The sequence below is a fragment of the Dermacentor andersoni genome, chromosome 1 (genome assembly GCF_023375885.2).
Source record: "Dermacentor andersoni chromosome 1, qqDerAnde1_hic_scaffold, whole genome shotgun sequence".
Classification (NCBI taxonomy): Eukaryota; Metazoa; Arthropoda; class Arachnida; order Ixodida; family Ixodidae; genus Dermacentor; species Dermacentor andersoni.
This window is the reverse complement of record NC_092814.1, coordinates 88,426,255-88,444,581: the sequence shown is the minus strand read 5'-3', so window position 1 is coordinate 88,444,581 and position 18,327 is coordinate 88,426,255. Positions and strand designations below refer to the sequence as shown.

The window sequence follows — 18,327 nt, the reverse complement described above, 5'->3', positions numbered from 1 at the left end:
GGGGTGATGATGATGATGATGATTTATTGGCATCCCCTCTCTAAAATGGGGAGGTGACAAATGGTCACATAGCCTGCTCGAGTTAATCAGGCATGCTATACACGCTCTTCATTCTAGTATTTTTTGTATTGTGAGCGACAATATATTTATTGTGAGTACATATCTACGTATACTTGTATGACACGTGTAGTACTTGTTTATCATTTTTGGGTGACCACCTTTCACCATCTAACAAATGTTATCGCTCAGCGCGGGACGCACCCACATGTATCAAAAATTTCTCTAATGTTATTGATGTTTTTTCCCGTTGTCTGTTGTCACCAAAGCTTGTGTAATCTGATTTCATGTGCGACGCGAATTAGTAGAATTTTCTGGAAGACACGTGGGCACCAGCGATTTCTCTGGAACCTTCAGTGACCCATGTATAAATGCCAACACGCATGAAAGCTGTGGTATAGTGCAGTGCATGGTTATCGCTTCCAGTGTTTAATTGCACTTTGTAATGGAGACATAGGTTATAATCCCTATGGCTGTGGTGGACAAAGTTGTTTTTCTTTGCCCTGTAGGTGATGGTTATAACCAGGATAATCGAGGAGGTATAGTTAATATGACACTTTCCGTAATTGAGCATACACCCCACTATATATTTTGAACTTTGTTTACCAGAAACATGAAAAGCTTTGCTTCCATATGTTGTTCATGTAGTCTTATACTGAACTGCCAGTTCATTTTGTGCATGAGCTTTTCTGAATTGTCTTTATTGCTGGAAGTAGCATATGCAGAATGCATTGCTGTTCTTTGGTTTTTACAGTAAGCATATGTGTACTGTGTACTGCATGCTGCTCTGTTACAGTATGCATTGTTCATTTGACTAATTCTAAACCCATTGTGGTCATATGTATGCCAGTTCCAGTAAGATGTTGGGAAGTTTGCAAGATGCACACACCTTGTGTTTATTGCAGCACCTTTCGGGAACATTTCAACTACAATAAGTGCACTTCACAGCATCCTCATACAAGGGTAGCACAATTCAGTGACACATTAGAAGGAATTTTCGCTTTTCGTGGCACAGCACACTTATAGGATGGTGACGTTTTCTCCACGTGCATTTTATGGAAAGAACTCTCGTGTACTTAGTCTATTTAAAGTAGAATTTAGGGCCAAGAAGGGGAATATATTCCGCCTTCAGACAACTAGCAAACACCCATTGGTGGGAGCAGTGAAGAAGAAAATGAGGATGAAGACCCCATAGAGGACGGTTCCTGTAGTGATCACCTACAATGTGATGCCGAAGGGCAGCGGATTTGGCGAGTTGGTGTTGCATGGTAACTATAAAATTCAAACAGCGCTAAACGACAGGACCAGAATGAGGAGGAGACAAACACGGCGCTGAACTTACAACTGATTTATTTGAAGTAAGATGTCAACATTTATACGTACGTAACATTTATACAACATTTATACGTAATGTGATGCCTGCTGGACACTGTACACTATAACCTTAGTAATAGTCATTTTTCTTTAGTAAGTCACCTATCACATGGTTGTTCAGAGCTATGAATGATCTTTCTGCATGCCTTCTATAACATATGAAATAGTTCATGATCAGGCGACGTATTCTGCAACGATCACTTTTGGCTACAGTGTCAACTCGTTCATAGTATCGCCATCAGGCGTGCGCTGGTTGGCTGGTTGAGCAAAATTGGATGATGTAGTGCTCAACCAGCCAATCACCGCACGCCTGATGCCCAAGGCATGGCCAAAGCAATAGTATCGCCGAAGTTTGATCTTCGCAGAATGAGATCTCTTAGCTTCTACTTAGTAAGCTGCATCCTGGGCCAAAAATCTTCTTCAATCCATTTTCATATAAATGAAAACAGCAAAACATCACTAACATACATTGCTGTCAGCGTAAAGTTGTGGATGAGACTTGGTTTCTTGCTCTTGCGAGGAAGAGCAAGTAGAAGAGAAAATTTGTATTAATGCGGTTGACCTGCGTGCAGCCATGTTGTATACACATTCACCGTCACAGCAATCCTGCAATTAATGCTAACCACAGGTCACTACTCATAGTTCATAAATGCTCACTTGTGTGCTGATGTTTTTCTTTGAGTTCCCAGCTCGAATTAGTTGCACTCACTCCATCATCTGCAATTTCCAGACAGTGTTTCAAAAATAGTTGGTAAAACCTACACTAGCACTCTTTAGTTTGAACGTCAGTTTATTGTGAATAATTTTTGATCTCCTAGTACTTTGGTAACAAGGCTACACTGTATTGGATTTGACTCTGGGCTCTTGGTTTTCACCTCTGCAAATATTTGGGAGCGCCATTGTTGCAAGCTTCATCCGTGACTACAACTTCGAGCAGGTACCATCGAGTCCCAAGTACCCACATGGCAACGGTTTAGTAGAAGTTACTGTAAAGATACTCAAGCAGTCTCTGAATAAAGCAGAAAACCCCTACCTGACTTTGCTTGCCTACTGTTCATGTCCCCTCAAGAATGGTTACTCTCCGGCAGAGCTTCTGATGGGAAGAAAACTGCACACATCACTTCCAGTAGCCGCTGTGACACTTCTTGCCCAACTCACTAACTACAACAACTTGCGGACATTTGAAGAAGAGTGCCCTAAGAAGCAAAAGACACAGTATGATAGTTGCCACGGGGCATGCACCATGTCAGACTTACAGGACCATGCGGAAGTCTGGATCATAGACTTAGGCAAGCCAGGCACTGTTGAGTGGTGGGCAGCAGAACCCAGGTAATATTGGGCTGAAACAGATTATATACATCTGTAAGATGCGACAGGGCTCATCTTATCTCACTGCCCAATACCTGTGAAGACCTTGAAGGAGAGGACAAAGTGGAAACTCCTCAGGCCCAACCAGGTGACCATGAAACTCCTACGTCCCAGACTGACTCGTTGCAACCTGCATTGCTGATTCTGCAAGAAGTTTCATCACCACCTGCATGTGCCGATCCGACGCACTACCACACAAGATCTAGCAGATGCGTCATGTCAGCGAAAAGACGTTAGTGTGACTGCCAACTCTTTCCGAAAAAGGGAAAGATGTGCAGCCTACTCATTTTCGTCGATGGTCAAGTCGCCAATTTTCAGAAGTTGCACTGTGAGGCACTCTTTCCAACACTAGGTGCATATTTTTCTGCCATGGCTACATGGTGCTGCATTGTAATCATGCACTCAAATGTGTAAGATGTCACCTAACTTCACTGTATGATCTTTCGCTTATTTCACAATAAGTTTCACTACAGCACCTTTATATTCTGGTTTACTTTAAGTGTTATCAAGTAGAGTCTTGTGTGGCAACAATACTGGCATACCCTGAGGTGCACACCGTGTCTGCATCAAACAGAGTGCCCTTTAGCTGCTAATGGAGCTGTGCATGTTGTGATTGTGCATTACTTTATGAGAGGCTGCTGTGCACGGGCTGTATATCCTATACAAGTAACATAAAAGAGTACAGCGTGATGAACTTGTTGTGCATGCACTAATGTAAGCTGCTCTGCAGCTGCAAAAGCAGGTGAAAATTTTTTGTTCATGCAGTTCTTGATGACACAAAACGCAGATTGCGTCTCAGGCAGCAAATGAGAGATGGTATTTTGAGTCATGTTAAGTTTTGTGCCATCCACAAAACTGCCTATGCGCCCTGCTGCTGCCAGTGCTACTCTTGGAGGACTCCACCTGGGCCAATATTTCCAGATCAAAAGGAAGGAGACATTACGTATATCTGCGACCAATTTGAGTTCTTCTGCACGCAGGTAATTTATGCAGTGGTAATACTTCAGAGAACTGTTTTTCTGTGGTTCACAGAACATGCAGGATGTTTCTTTTTATACAAAATGTTTTAAGAAAAGGCTATCGTACACCAAATGGCATTTTTGCAGAGGAGTTGTAAGGCAAGGTAGACATATGTTGTGGCACTAAAGCAGATGACTCGAGCACCTGCTTGCTGGTAGATATGGCGAAAGTTCCAGCATGTCGCCTCAGCGGTTTTTCAGCGTGCCATGGGCAGCCACAAGTGGCACCTAATCTCAATGGTCATGCCAAGGAGTCGGGCATTCTGAGTCTTGCATCGCTTCTGACAAGCAGTAATAGCAGAATTTTTTCCATTTCGGCATCAAAAATGTCTACTTTTGTGAGCTTGTGCACCAGTAAAGGTCCCTGGTTCGATCCTGGGTTTTGGCACCACTTGAAATGTAGCTAAACAGTGGGGATTAGACCCCAGACCTCGATGTCTACCTGATTTGTCATCTGGCAATAATTGAGCAAGCCAGCAACCGTGGCCGCTGGTCGTGTTCGGCGCACCTTCTCGTTTTTTATTTGCAACCTTTCGTGATGCATCTACTATGCATATTTATAACGCAACATTTTGTACAGAGGCTGCTCCATATCTGGACTATCTGAAGCTAGGCTTTTTATGTGGCCTAAAATTTTGTTGCAGTTGCCCGTCAACATAGTTTCATGAAACTAATTAACAAAAATTGTATATAACTTTTTTTTTATTGGAACGTTAGGAAAAGTTGTTCATATGGCAAATATATTTAACATAAGTTTATTGAGAAGACAAATTCACAGAAATGTTTCAATTAACATTTTACTAAAGCCTTGGGGGCAGTTTTATTATTGTGGTTAGCAGCCACATAGTGCTTCTATTGGCCAACTGCTGTGATACCTTGTGAAGTTTTGTTACATAACGTTACTGTATATAATCCATGATCATGTGTCATTAAATGTTTTTTCCCCACTCTCTATCTGCGTCCGCTTGTTGCTGCATTGTCCTGCCTGTGGCATACTTTGGCTGGTCAAGTTTCCCACCAGCTGTGTCAGTGGCACTACACACATGTTAAAGCATCCCCATTTTTTCTCAATCTTGAAATTGCACCTAATGGGGTATATTGATCATTAAATTTCAACACTCAGTTCAGGCAGTATTGAAACTGAGCACGCTAGAGGGGCCAAAACAATAGCTCCACTATTGCATCAGACAGAAACACCCTTTGTCAAAATGCGTGACAAAGTTTGCATGATGGTACGTTATGTCACACCAATAAACTGCAGACATTACACACCTAGGCTATGTGGTTTGCTCGTACCCGTGAGATTGAAGTGCCATTCTGATGCAAGCATCTGCTGCGACGTGCTGTCGTGCAAACTTCATCACGCACTTTGTCACAGGGCATTTCCATTTGACATAACAGCAGGGCTGCCTTCTTGGTACTTCCGGCCTTGCTCAGTTTCAACATTGCCTGTGTTGAGCACTAAAATTCAAAGATAAATGGTCGAATTAAGTGTCATTTTCAAGATTTTAAGAAAATGTAGGTGCCTTCAAATGCAACTGCTTCCAAATTTGCCATATAAGCAAGTGCTCCCAAGGTTTTAATAAGAAGTAAAGTACCAATATTGGTTCACCCCTTAGCTCAAGAAATTTCTTACTCAGAGTGCTTTCTTTCTGTTTCTGATTGGGAATATTCTTGTTATAGAAAGCAGGATTTTAATGCTTAAAGAAATTACTAACTCGTAGATTAAACGAAAGTACCTTACTGAAGCTTATTGTATGCCATAGTATAAAACACAATAAGTACCTTGTAATCAACCGAAATTGTGGAATGAATATGTATACAGGGATTTCTCATTTTCCTCGTATAAGGTGCATATGCTAACAGTGCTTTATTTTACAAAGGCAGGTTTGGCAGCGTGTGGTACAGTTCAAAACAAGGAATTACACAGAGTCACATTCTGATTGTATTCAACTGCGATTAAAACCAGCTCATCCTGTAAAAAGTGTTCAATATATTAAAATAATCCAGCAGGTGAGCTTACGGTAAACTTTTTACCAGATACAGCCAAAAAATAAAGGCATGGAGGCTGTGGCAGAGTGCTGTTCATGTAAATTTTAGTCCACTGATGAATGGTGCAACATCTTGCTCCGAGCTTTCCTGTTTGTCTTCCTCACCCAAAGGGCCGCTGATCACTAGTATCTATCTCGTGAAACAATCTACACCTCAGTGTCTGAAGCATCATTGTTGGAAGAACATGATGAAGAAGTGCCTCTTTTTCTTTTTTCTTCAAGACGAGCCAGCGATACACGCACCCCCTCTACTGGATGTTATTTTGAAAACTCCGCTCATGCACCGATTGGCACACGAAAACCCATTGCTGTGATAGAAGGAAAAAGAAATTGCTGGGCGCATACTGCCATCTGCTGACCAAAACACCAATTAAGCTAGGACGAGCGTCTCTCGTCCAAAATGCTCAAGGGGTGAACAAATACTGCAAGTACGAGCCACACTTGTCCTAAACTCATTGGGAACATGTCAGTGTCGATGAGCGTGGTGCACCCAGAATGGTTAAGTGGTTATTAGTCTTCTGAAACTTGCATTATTAGTGGCAAAGTAAGTCAGCATCGCCTTTTAGATTTGCAAAAATGCCACATGTAATCTATGCTCATAGCCTTCTTCCTTAGTTTCTTCAAAGGGCCACACATAAGAGGCATGAGAAACACAGCTTTGCAGTTATCTTTGATCTTATTGCCCAAGAGTTTTGGCCGACGGACCAACCTTCTTCAAAGGCTGCATCAAATGGAGCCCTTGAATACAGCTGAAAATGTAGTTACAGAAGCTGATAGCCATTGTAGAAGGTTGGGCCACAAATTGAAACTGTTGGGTAATAAAATAGAAAATACCCGTAAAGTTGTTTCTCACCCCTATGTATGTGTGTGTGTGTGTAGGAATGAGAAATGAGAAACACAACTTCGCAGTTATCTTCTCGCTTGGCCAGCAGCATGCATTCACAGTTATTAACGCTCGGCCAGCAGCATGCATTTTCACCATGATGCGATAAGAGACGCATGCCCAGATACCTACACCTGGCATAACACCCTGTCGCGAGCCAGTTTCGCTGCAGCCGACCTTGTTCATCCATCACGCACTTGAGAGCAGCTCAATAACAGTGCACAAGCACCCCGTCACGTGGTATTTTTTCATATTTCGTGGGCTTTCTTTGAAACATGGAAAAAAGGACCACGTCAGATATATTGTGTTGTAAATAATTTATTGAGAGGTTTCGCAAGGTGCTCTACAACTTTGCATATCACACTTGCGGTCTGCAGCCAATACTTGAAAAGTTGATTAATTAAACATAACTAATCGGTTAGATAAGGCGAAAATAAAAAATAGCCTGAATAACTCTAGGCCAGTGCCAGCATTATGCATTCGGTTCAGCTCGCATCTGGAGTGCCTTTCAGTTTTAAAACTTTGGCTCAAGTTATGTGGGGCAACCTGTATATATATATATATGTATACACACATACATACAGTAGGCAAGAGGCTAGCCCATAGACGCCATATTTACTTGTTCACTTCTTCCTCCTCCTCGTCCCTCTCTTCTCATCCCTCGCACTGCCCTGTGCCTTTTTTCTTTACGATATACTGTGTCCCACGTAATTCGTACCTAAATTGTAAGATATGCATGTGCCACGTAGCTGGACAGAACCAAGGTCATCTTGTTTGTCGTCACTAGGAGCAAGTCAGTACAATTTTTTGTATTTGGGCTAATTACATAATTAGTTATTAATTAATCAACTGCTCAAATAATATATTCAGACCAAAAGTGTCAGTGAGAAAATGGTAGACCATCCTGAAAAATTCTTGATCCAGGTTTCTGTTGCTCAATGTGGGCTGTATAAAAGTTCTTTACAAGCCTGAAATAAACCCCGCAGAACACGAAAAAGTGCCGCGTGACTGGTTGAATCGCACAATGAAGGAGGAAGGTTTAATAAACACATCCAGACTCTGAGTAAAGGCCTTAGTGCAATGTGCTGGGTTTCTGAAATCAAAATTCATTGCTTCCATGTCTTGTTTGATATCACTTTAATGCTTGCTATGTTCTTTCTAGGTGTACCCTCATGTTCAGTGTTGGTACAGGGTAAGTCTTGCATATTCAACTTGAGTGTTGGCACTGGCTAGCTGGTGCATATCGAAGTCAAAGCAGCATGAAGCATCAGGGCCAAACATGAATGGGGATTACAGTGCTTTGTTATTCATGCGTGGTCTTGCTTTTTTTCCTTACCTGCTGTTTTGACTCCATATTTGAGCTTGTGGTAATTGAGTGGTAATTAAAGACACCAGAAAATGTGCAGTGCAAATTGGCCAGTATCTTGTGCATTTGGAGATTTAACTACAATTTTCTGGTCCTTACTCCCTAAAATATGCAAGTTATGGTGTCGAACTGCAGCAACAGCTGTTATTGCTATAATTTGATGGAATGAAAAATGTTATTAAAATTTTTTCAAGGACTTCATTCGTAAAATATTATGGCAGAATGTGAAAAACAGACTACATTTCTGTACACAATTTAAATATTTCGTAAATGTTTTTCCAGCATGGGCATTTCTTGTTTGTTTTTGAACTCACTCGGAGCGTTTCATGTTCAAGATGTGGCTCACAGGTTGAGTATATGGCTTTAACTACGAACAGCCACCAGTAAAATAAAATGTCAAAATTGGTCAATACTTAGAAATGGCACTTTATTGGATTCTTTTGGCATTCATATTGATTTTTTCCCCATTAATGTGATACAATGTTGGCATTGCATGTGCTTTGTAAATTGCTCTCATGTTTATGCTAGAGTGCACTATATGCTTCATAAATCATTGGTGGCTATAAAATGTGCAGGACATGTGTGTTTTACGCATGTCTTAAGAACTATGTCATAAAAGCACCATTCTTCTCTGCATCCACACTCACTCGTAAAAGGGTCCTCAAACTTTTATTTCTTACCTCTAAGCAGTATGCACGCTAGCATGAGAGTGATGCCTTTCAAGGAACACATTCCAGAAGAAATTTCTAACCCAATATGGATAGAGATATGAGTGCAACATTTAGTTTCCCCATTCCCCCTCAGCTCATTGACAAATGCACCACATATATTCGAGGAATGATCAAGAAACATCCGACTCCGGACTTTATGACGCCAAGTGTAGATCCCCAGAAATTCAGATGACTTATCTAGATGGCATACACGGTGCACTTATGGTACCCCTTCGAGGCTAGCCTCTGACAAAAGTGCGTGAGGGCAATAAAGAAGCATTGGCAGGATGGGAAGGATTCATTAGCAACTGCCGCTTCACTGTTTCCTAGAAAATATGGAAGCGTGCTCATACATGTACACAATGGCTTGCCTCTATATATAGGCTGTTGCCCTACATCTTTGTTGACATTGCATAAGGCAGAAAAAAAAAAAGCGTGGAATTTGATCCCCCATGGGATAGAGCTGTAATCAACTATATAGAGAGCTATAGCCATAGTGATTGTAGATACCCTGCAGCATGCAGAGAAATATTTGTATCTCATGTTAACAGCAGTTCATTCCACATGAAACGTCCCAAACCTCAAAAACTACTGCTGCCGTGTGCTGATAGTACTGCTGTGTGCCATTATATATGCAAGTATGAATGAGGTGACTGATCTGGCATAAGTTTTCGCAAGTTTGTTGCAACCAACTGATGTGAAGGAATAGGTAGATTGAGGCTGTTTCAAGGAAAGGTGATCATTCTTTTTTTTTTTTCAGTATTGTTTCACATCTAGGGAAGTTGAAAGCTTGCAACCTCAAACTTCAACGGTAGATTTTTCGGATTGCACAGCGGCAGCATAAAGAGGATGCAAAGGATATGTATGTAATTAAGATATATGTGCAATTCACTTTTCAAAGTCACAAGCAACTTTTAAGAGTAAACTGGTCATCATGTCCTGGCACGTTACAGTGGCTTCCAGTTATAAATCGCAGAAGAGCGATTACCTTTACAAATTGGACAGAGAATTAAATTGTCGTGAACTTTACAAACTCTATGAACACAGTGACTTAATGTGCAAATACTGTGCTGTTTATTACTGCATGCAAAAAGGCAATACGAGAGGTTATATAACACTATATTGGAGAGCAGCAGACTGTACGCGCCTACATTTTTCCTGTTTGGACAGTCAACATTGAAAGCCAAGTGACCAATCATAGTCTTGCGATATAGCCACAGCAGAACAGCTGCCATTCTCATTACACTGCCACTCCAGCCAACCGTAGAGTAGGAGACAAACAGGTCATGAAAGTGACGTACACCAACAGTGAACAGTTGAATGGGACTTGGTACAGGTGGCTCCCATAGAAGCCAGTTATCTGTGCCTGTGCAAGCCTGGAGCTCCAGTAGTCTATGTCATAAATGGCATATGTTCGTCATTTCCCCACTTCTAATATAGGGGGATTGGGGCAATCAGGTAGACGAACACACCATAGATGTGAGCTTTTTACAGCAGCAAATATGTAGTGGCTAACTTCGCTTCATTCTGTCCTACGTGGAGGCAAATTAATCACACAATCATTTCTTCTCTGCTGTTTCACACCAGAAGGAAAATGGCGCTTGACCAGCTAGGCTCACGGACACTCACAGTAGACTCACAGCTCACAGACTCACAGACTCACAGCGTAGCTTTTTGGGCTTGTTGGTGCGTCATTTGAATAGCAATGAATAGCGCGCAGAGGACAAGACAGTAAAATTCAGACACACAGTACTCGTACTGTTTGTGTGTGTCTGAATTTTACTGTTTTGTCCTCTGTGTGCTATTCATTGCTATTCAAAGACTTGCAGTAGCCTGCAAACTGAAATTTGTTTTACATTTGTCTCCTACACCAGGGCTGACACGAAGTGTCTATGATTCAAGTTTTATATAACTCGTATTCTGCTGATCTGTAGTACTTGCAAAACAATGATTCAGCGCCATGCACAATATCTCATGTCTGACAACTATATAGACCTGCTGACGACCTCGAAGCAGTCATGGTTAATTACTTTCATCACACAAATGTATTATTGTAAAATGTTGTTACAGGGGCATCAACACCGGAACAGCATTCACGGATACTTTCCTGCCATTTACATCGTATAAAAAGCATGCATACATATTTTATGCATAAGGAGTTGATAAGCATGGCAAGAATTCAAGTGTGGCCTGCACGTGTTTTGCATTGAAACAGTCCAATTGTGCCTTCCTGCGAATTGGTTGTGGATTTCAAAATTTTTTTTCTCACCTCAAGGAAACATTACTTAAATTTAAATTTGTAGACCAGTGACAACAGAGAGCAGATAGAACCATCGATAACATTCGAGAAATTTCCACTACATGCAGGCACGTCCTGTGCTGAGCGATAACATTTGTTCAACGGTGAAACACAGTCACCCAATAAAGATAAACTAGCACACGTGTCACTGTGAACAGCGTCCTGCTGTACAGCGTTGCTAGAATCACTATTATAAGGCAGTAAAAATTAAATTATGGGGTTTTAAGTATCAAAACCACTTTCTGGTTATGGAGCACGCTGTAGTGGAGGACTCCGGAAATTTCGACCACCTGGGGTTCCTTAACGTGCACCTAAATCTAAGCACACGGGTGTTTTCGCATTTTGCCCCCATCGAAATGCGGATTATAAGGCAGTAGCATATCCTTTAATTTGAAATATTTTCTATTTCCACCTAATGTGTCTCAATTCACAGATAGACAAATTCATGAACTAATTTGGCGTCCACATTAGTTTTTGTCTAATATGCTCCATTTGAGGAAGGCTCTTACACTTCACAATGTTTTGGGAAGAGGTTCCATAGGCTCGTATAGTCAAGCTGAGCACCTCACTTGTTCTGTACATGTTTGCTTCTGTTACTTACAGTCATCATGTCGCACACAATTTCGATAGAGCTGCACACTGAAATGAACACAATCTTAATTGAAAAGGACAATTAAAGTTGAAAGCCATCCTGCAGCTTTCCCTAAACATAAATACCTGAGTATTAGAAGCAATAAATATTGGTTAACTGTCTCATTTCTATTTCCACTTCTGGAATTTAGTTATTATTGGATTTCTTCGCCGAAATGCAAACACTTTTTCACAGTCATTTCGGGACATTTTGTACAAGACTTACGTGAGGTCAATTCTGGAATACGCTTGTACGGTTTGGGACCCACCTACTTGTAGAGATAGAGATAAGCTGGAGCGGGTGCAGAACATTGCCGCTCGTTTCGTATCTGGCATACACGGGGCTCAGTACAGTGCATCGCGTACGAAGGAAGCACTCAACTGGGAATTGCTAGACGCGCCGTAAGAAATTGAGTCTGAAGTTTTTTATTATTCAGCTGTTCGGGTTGATCGCGAAAAGTTTGTGCAAGAGCCTTTTTATAGATCCAATCGTGTTAGCCATGATTTTAAGGTCCGTGAATTTGCGACATAAACTGAATTGTTTGAATGTCTTTCTTTCCTAAAACCATTAGGGCATGGAATAGACTGCCGAGTGATGTTGTGAGGGTTGAATCAAATGATGCTTTCTTTTTGATGTTGCAGATTGTAGATGTGGATTGCCTAGGGCTTTGCCTTTTTTTTTTCGTTTTTCTTCTTTTGTTATCGCTTTTAACACTGTACAGGAGCAGAGGTGTCGTATGTATTTCTTCTTGTACCCCCCCCCCCCCCCCCCCCCCCCGCTTTAATGCCTTGGCCGCTGTGGGTTCCTCAATAAATAAATAAATAAATTGTTGCCACTGTGTTATGGATCTAGTGTTAGTAGTAAGCTTGTGCATGGAAATGTGGTTTTTATATTGGCGCATGTGGTTGCATGGGCACCTAGACCAGGCACATTCCAACCTGCAGAGTTGGAATTTGCTAGCATTTGCATTTAATGATGACTCTTCTTTTTTTCTCTCTCTCTCTGCTTGTGGTTGGTAGATGGATGACTATGGGAACTTGCAGTTAACAAGTACAGGTGGGTTACATTTGCCTGCTCCTATAGCAAGCTTTCTTTGTTCCGTTTGGTTTCGTCTCTCATAAACTTGTTTTTCTTTTTCAGATCTCCCCATCTAAGGGTACTCGTTTGTTGCATTTAATATTCCAATTAAAGTTTATTGTTTTTATGAAATGCCTAGCAAGCAGCTTGGCAAACATGCACAGTTTTAGTCACTGTTCTCTGTAATCATGATTGTGTGTTGCATCTTATATTTCATCATTAAAGTTGTCTTCGTTCCATTGTAGTTTATGTAGTGGTGGCATTTCCTTCCTGCTGGATGGCCAGTAATCAGCCAAATTATGGGAAATATGAGAGCTGTGTATAAAGCTCTTGACAGTTCTTGCATTTACATACTATGGATTATGAGAAACTGTGAGAACAATGAGTTGTAAAATATTTATACCAGTTACATTTAGGGTTTAATGTTTTTTAGTTAAAACTAGAAAGAATAAAAAACGAAACGCCAAATATTTTTGGGTAGTTCGGTTTTAACCGACAAGTGTCACTGAAAGCAAAGTTTCCAAAGAACTAAGACGCCAGTCGGTATGCGGCTATGCGCCAACGTGCGCTCCAGTTCAATGAGTGTGCACAAGTTCAAGGTCACCTGCCATGGTGCACCCAAAAATTCGTTACTCGTTTCGTATTTCCGTCCATTCTGCTTGTTGCTGCGACAAACACAAGAAGTGGAGAGGGGAGGCAGCCCTGACCCGTGTCCTTCCAGTATTTTCGCTGCGGTAGGTAACTGAGCGCAAGGAAGCAGGCTGATGGCAACACGGGGTCGTATGTATATCCTTGTCATTTTTTTTTTCTATGCAGTAGACTTTCGTTAATTTGACTTCAGTTAATACGAATTTTCGGTCACTCGATCCCGACCGAAGGCACCGGTCGGCGCCCGTGCATTTTTAAGGGTCCGAACTGCCGTTATTTCGATCCTAAAATTGGCCTTCGCCGATAATTCGAACTTGACAAGTAAGCATGCACACGCCTGACCCCTATGGTAGCCCGATAGCGACCGCTTTAGTGGCAGTATCTGTCTCGGTGGAGTTTAAGGGACAGTCAATGCGCTGAACACACGTCATCTCCCGTCGAAAACGTCTATTTTCGGCCTGCGCAAGAAAGATTTTCAAGCAATAACCGTAGCTCACAGTGTCAAACTACGGTACTCACGCGATTCAAATGCGCGCCTTCTTTCTTACTATTTTTTTTTTCTTTCTCAAGAAAATTGTACCTGAAATTGCCTGCACGGTGCAATCAAATGAAATACAAAATCTAAACCATCTTCGCGGCGTTCGTATGCTTTACCGCACAGCAAAAATGTACTGCGGCGAAGCTGATTTTAAGAAACGTGCGGCGAACATAAAAAAAATGGCCAAGCTTAGCTTGGTTAAGCCAAGAATGCGTTGCATATTGTGTTGGGGCCCAGCTTTTCCTCCGGCTGTCGTGACGTCACGTCACGTGGTTGCGCTAAAGGTCAGTGGTGGCTGCCCGGCCGCGCCCAAGGGCTGAACTGAGTGATTGCAATATGCAACGCATAAAACTCTAGTGTAGGGGTATGAACCACTGTGGTGGCTCATACCCCCAATGGTGGCTGCCCGGCCGCGCCCAAGGGCTGAACTGAGTGATTGCAATATGTAACGCATAAAACTGACTGCCATTGGGCAATGTATTTTTCTTGCCAAAAAATTGGCTGCGCGTTAGATTTCTGCTTTAGTCGGCAGCTTCAGTGTAATTTCTACGTTAGTTTTCTGCTTTAGACACGTAGAAAGGGAACGCGCGTTTGATTTGGGGACGTGTGAGATTGTAGCAGATACTGCCAAATGAATTGGTGTTCTTTTTTTACGTTTTTATACATCTCGTTTAATTCGATACGCTGGATAATTCGGTCAGTTTTGTCGGTCCCGTCAAGGTCAAATTAACGGAAGTCGACTGTATTATTCATTGGAGCTCTTATCTGCATGTGTGGTATGTATGTTACAAATAAAGTCTAATTCTGTTGGTACAATATCGGATCCAGTTTCTTAATACCTGCACATTGCTGTATGACGTTGTGCCCTTACGTAATATAGACTGCATCTCGAAAACGTTGTTATTCTGTGTATTGGATACAAATGAACAGTTGGAAGAGTAATATGTGCAGTCACACGACACGTTTCAGCATACAAAATTAGTGAATCAGATAGTTGCCGATAAAAAAAAATGTGATAATTTTGGTACAAAAAATTAGCAACTGAAAAAAAAGCGGTGAAAACTCATGTAGAGAAATATATTTACTGAAAACCGGGATGGAAATAAAAACTGAAAACGCAACCGTGATACAGGGTGTGTGTTTTTAGCGTAACAGAATTTTAAAGATGTGGCGTATAGCACAAATCTACTCATTGACCTGGATTACTCGCGCCGCACGCGAAGAGGCGGGCACTGCAAGACCTGCTCGAGACGACACAGATGAGAGGCGAAGCCTGGAGAAAAGACGCCCTCGTCACTGGGGTAACAGGCACGCCTTCCATTTTAGACCGCGCAGAAGATTCTCCATCAGCCGCTCAAAAGTAGCAAGGACGTTGCAAAGCCCAAACGGCATAACGTTAAGTTCGTGCAGTTCGTCTGATGTTACAAAAGCTGTTTTCGGGCGATCGGCCGTAGCAATGGGCACTTGCCGGTGACCGGAACGTAATTCAAGTGAGGACAAGTACTCCGCGCCTTGCAACGAATCGAGAGCGTCGTCAGAGAGCGACGGCAAAGGATATACGTCTCTACGCGTTATCTTGTTGAGACGGCGATAGTCCACGCAAAACCGGATGGATCCATCTTTCTTTACAAGGATTACAGGGGACGCCGAGGTGCAGTCTCCGTGCTGAAGCATATCGCAATAACGGCGCTCTGTGGTATGCGATAAGGGCGCTGGCGCAGCGGAGCGTTGGTGCCTGTATCGATCTCGTGATACACCGTCGTTGTGCGGCCAAAAGTCCCTCGTTGACAATCAAATGTAGAGGAGTACTTGCGAAGCAGGTTCAGAAGCTGTGAACGTTGTGCGGGGCTCAGGTTGGTATGTAGAACTGTCTAAGACGTCCGTCGTAGACTGGGGACAAGCAAGGCAACAAGCCAATGTACTAATCTCAAACGGATGGATATGTGGGCTAGTTCGTAATGCGTTATAATAAAAGCTTAGAGCGCTAAAAACACAAAGGACGTAGAAGAAGAAACGCGCCACACGCGCTCGTGATGTGTGAGCGCGTGTGGTGTTTCTTCTTCTACGCCCTTTGTGTTTTTAGCGTTCTAAGTTTTTATTATAGTACTAATCTCGGAACAGGTGCCATCAAGAGGTGCGTCGAAGATCGTCATCGAGTCCATGGGCTCAAGATGTCCAAGGCACTCACCGCGACGCAAAGTGAGGGGCGAGGCATACCCGTTGGAGACGAGCATATCAGTGAAGCCCCCGTTGACAGTGATGACAGCAAAGGGAAGAGAACATCGTCGATGAACAAAAACATGCGACTGTGTAAAAAGAGCAGTGTTTGGTGGAATGTTTCTGCGGAAACCCGTAAGGTGGAGAGAAGTAATTAATTAAAGGAAATGAGGCATCCACCCAATCATAGCATTTGCTACAAAATAAACCCGTACGGGTTCCTCGAAAGAAAAGCATCGCAGTTGAAGAAAAATTCGTCCCGGACCAGGACGAATTTTTCTTCAATTGCGAGGCTTTTCTTTCGAAGAACTTGTATGAGTTTCCTTTGTAGCAATTGCTACGATTTGGTCGCTGTCTCATTTTCCCTTAATTAAAAAGATCAGTGGTATCTAACACATTTGGAGCAGGCAGTCGCAATCACTGATGACTGCGGAGGTATCGTAGTGTCGTCAGCAACGAGTAGTTTGTCGCCCTGGTCATCATCATCATCCAGTTGTACTCGGGAAGTGGCAAAGATTCGACTTCGAAGCCATAACAGTCAATGACGGCCTTGTGATCGGAAAGAAGTCCCACCCCAAGATGATGTATGAGCATGAAGACAGAACAACGAATTCGACTGTGTACATGAGCCTTTGTATGGTCATGCGGGTAGTGTATGCAGCAACAGGGGTAATGTGCTGAGCGCTTGCTGTACGGAGCGACAGGGCAGACAAGGGTGCCATTACTTTAATAAAAATGGCGGCTTCTGTGTCGACAAGTGCAAGTGCAACTATTGAATCTACAGATACTTCGATCGATAACGATCGTTGGAGAAGGGTGATGCCTTGTGCTCATCGACACAGACGCAGTTCTTGCGTCGGGAACTGCGGCAACTAGTTTTCCTGTTCGGTAGGAGTGGAACGACAACGCATTGGGGAAAGCGAACGGCGTCGTGGAGATGGCGAGCGGCGATCGTCGGCATAAGGGTTGGCGGTGCGTAGAGAAGTCGGGTGTGATTCACGAGGCGGCTAGAAGAACGGAAGTGGAGGGGCGTAGGAGGGTACAGTTTGGTCGGCTCGGGGAAGCCATTGGCGGCGTCGACAGAACCGTGCCACATGACCAGGCATGCCGCAATAAAAGCTTATTGGCCGATTGTCGGGCGTGCGCCATGGTCCAGTGTCGGCTAGTAACCTGGTGGGAAACACTGGAGGATGGGACAGTACAACGGGCTGTGGTGACGAGGACGTCGGCGGCACGGTCCGCGCTACAACTTCGGCGTTAGGTGCAGGCGCCGGTGGCGGTGGACGCGGGGACAGAATAGCCTTATATACCTGCTCCTGTATCATTTGTCGCAGGTTTGGAGTCAAAGATGGCGTACAGCTTGGAACGGCAGTGAGTAGAGACTGCTGCCGAGCGACTGTGGCACGAATGAACTTTGGGATCTCGCAGAGCAGGGGGCCGTGATCGGGAACTGCGGTCAAGCTCGAAACGGAGGCATCTTTCGTGGAAGAACGTCGGATCAGGAGAAGTTGCCTGCGGGATTCATCTCTGACAAAGATCAGCGACTTCGATGACGGTCAGCGGGTATTTCGGTAAGAGCATTTGAAAGGAGCTAGTCGTCTTCGATGCTCGTCAAGATCTGATGGATCTGATCGGATTCGGTCATTGATGCATTGACGCACTTGCTATGCCGACTGCGTTTTGTGTGTAGCTGGTGACGTTCTCACCGGGCTGCTGGGAACGGTTGCGCAGGTGCTCTTCGGCACGAAGCTTTCGCACCGCGGGGCGACCGAAAACTTGCGTCAAGCTCGTCTTGAAGTTGGACCTGGACCAGGTGGGAAGATCAGATTCGTGGTTGCAAAGCCACACGTTCGTAACGCCCGTGAAGTAGAAAACCGCGCTATTCAACTTATGAGCATCGTCCTATTTGTCGTGGGCGCTCACGCGTTCGTAGGGTGAGAGCCAATCTTCGACGTCGTTTTCGTCGCAGCCGCTGAAGATTGGTAGATCCCGTTGACACAGCGAGCGGGATCATAGAAGGGTGGGCAATGCCGGCGGCGGTGTTTGGCTTGCGTTGTCAGGCATGATGGGCGGCAACTACCGACTGCGG

General features: G+C 43.4%; 1 protein-coding gene across 2 annotated transcripts in view; it reads left to right on the top strand.

Moving 5' to 3' along the window:
- LOC126543257 (uncharacterized) overlaps positions 1-13,079 on the top strand; it is a 40,175-nt gene extending 27,096 nt beyond the window's left edge. The window contains exons 4-8 of one of the 2 annotated variants that reach the window (XR_008608634.1): positions 3,565-3,779; positions 6,092-6,297; positions 7,915-7,944; positions 12,778-12,814; positions 12,899-12,921. Coding sequence is in view for 1 of the 2 variants with exons in the window: in XM_055061720.1 (XP_054917695.1) it covers positions 3,565-3,779; positions 7,915-7,944; positions 12,778-12,814; positions 12,899-12,912 (296 nt within the window). In the remaining variant the exon portion in view is untranslated. Of the gene's footprint in view, positions 1-3,564; positions 3,780-6,091; positions 6,298-7,914; positions 7,945-12,777; positions 12,815-12,898 lie in introns of both variants that reach the window. The other variant, XM_055061720.1, reaches the window with a different exon arrangement.
- The last annotated feature ends 5,248 nt before the right edge of the window (positions 13,080-18,327 follow it).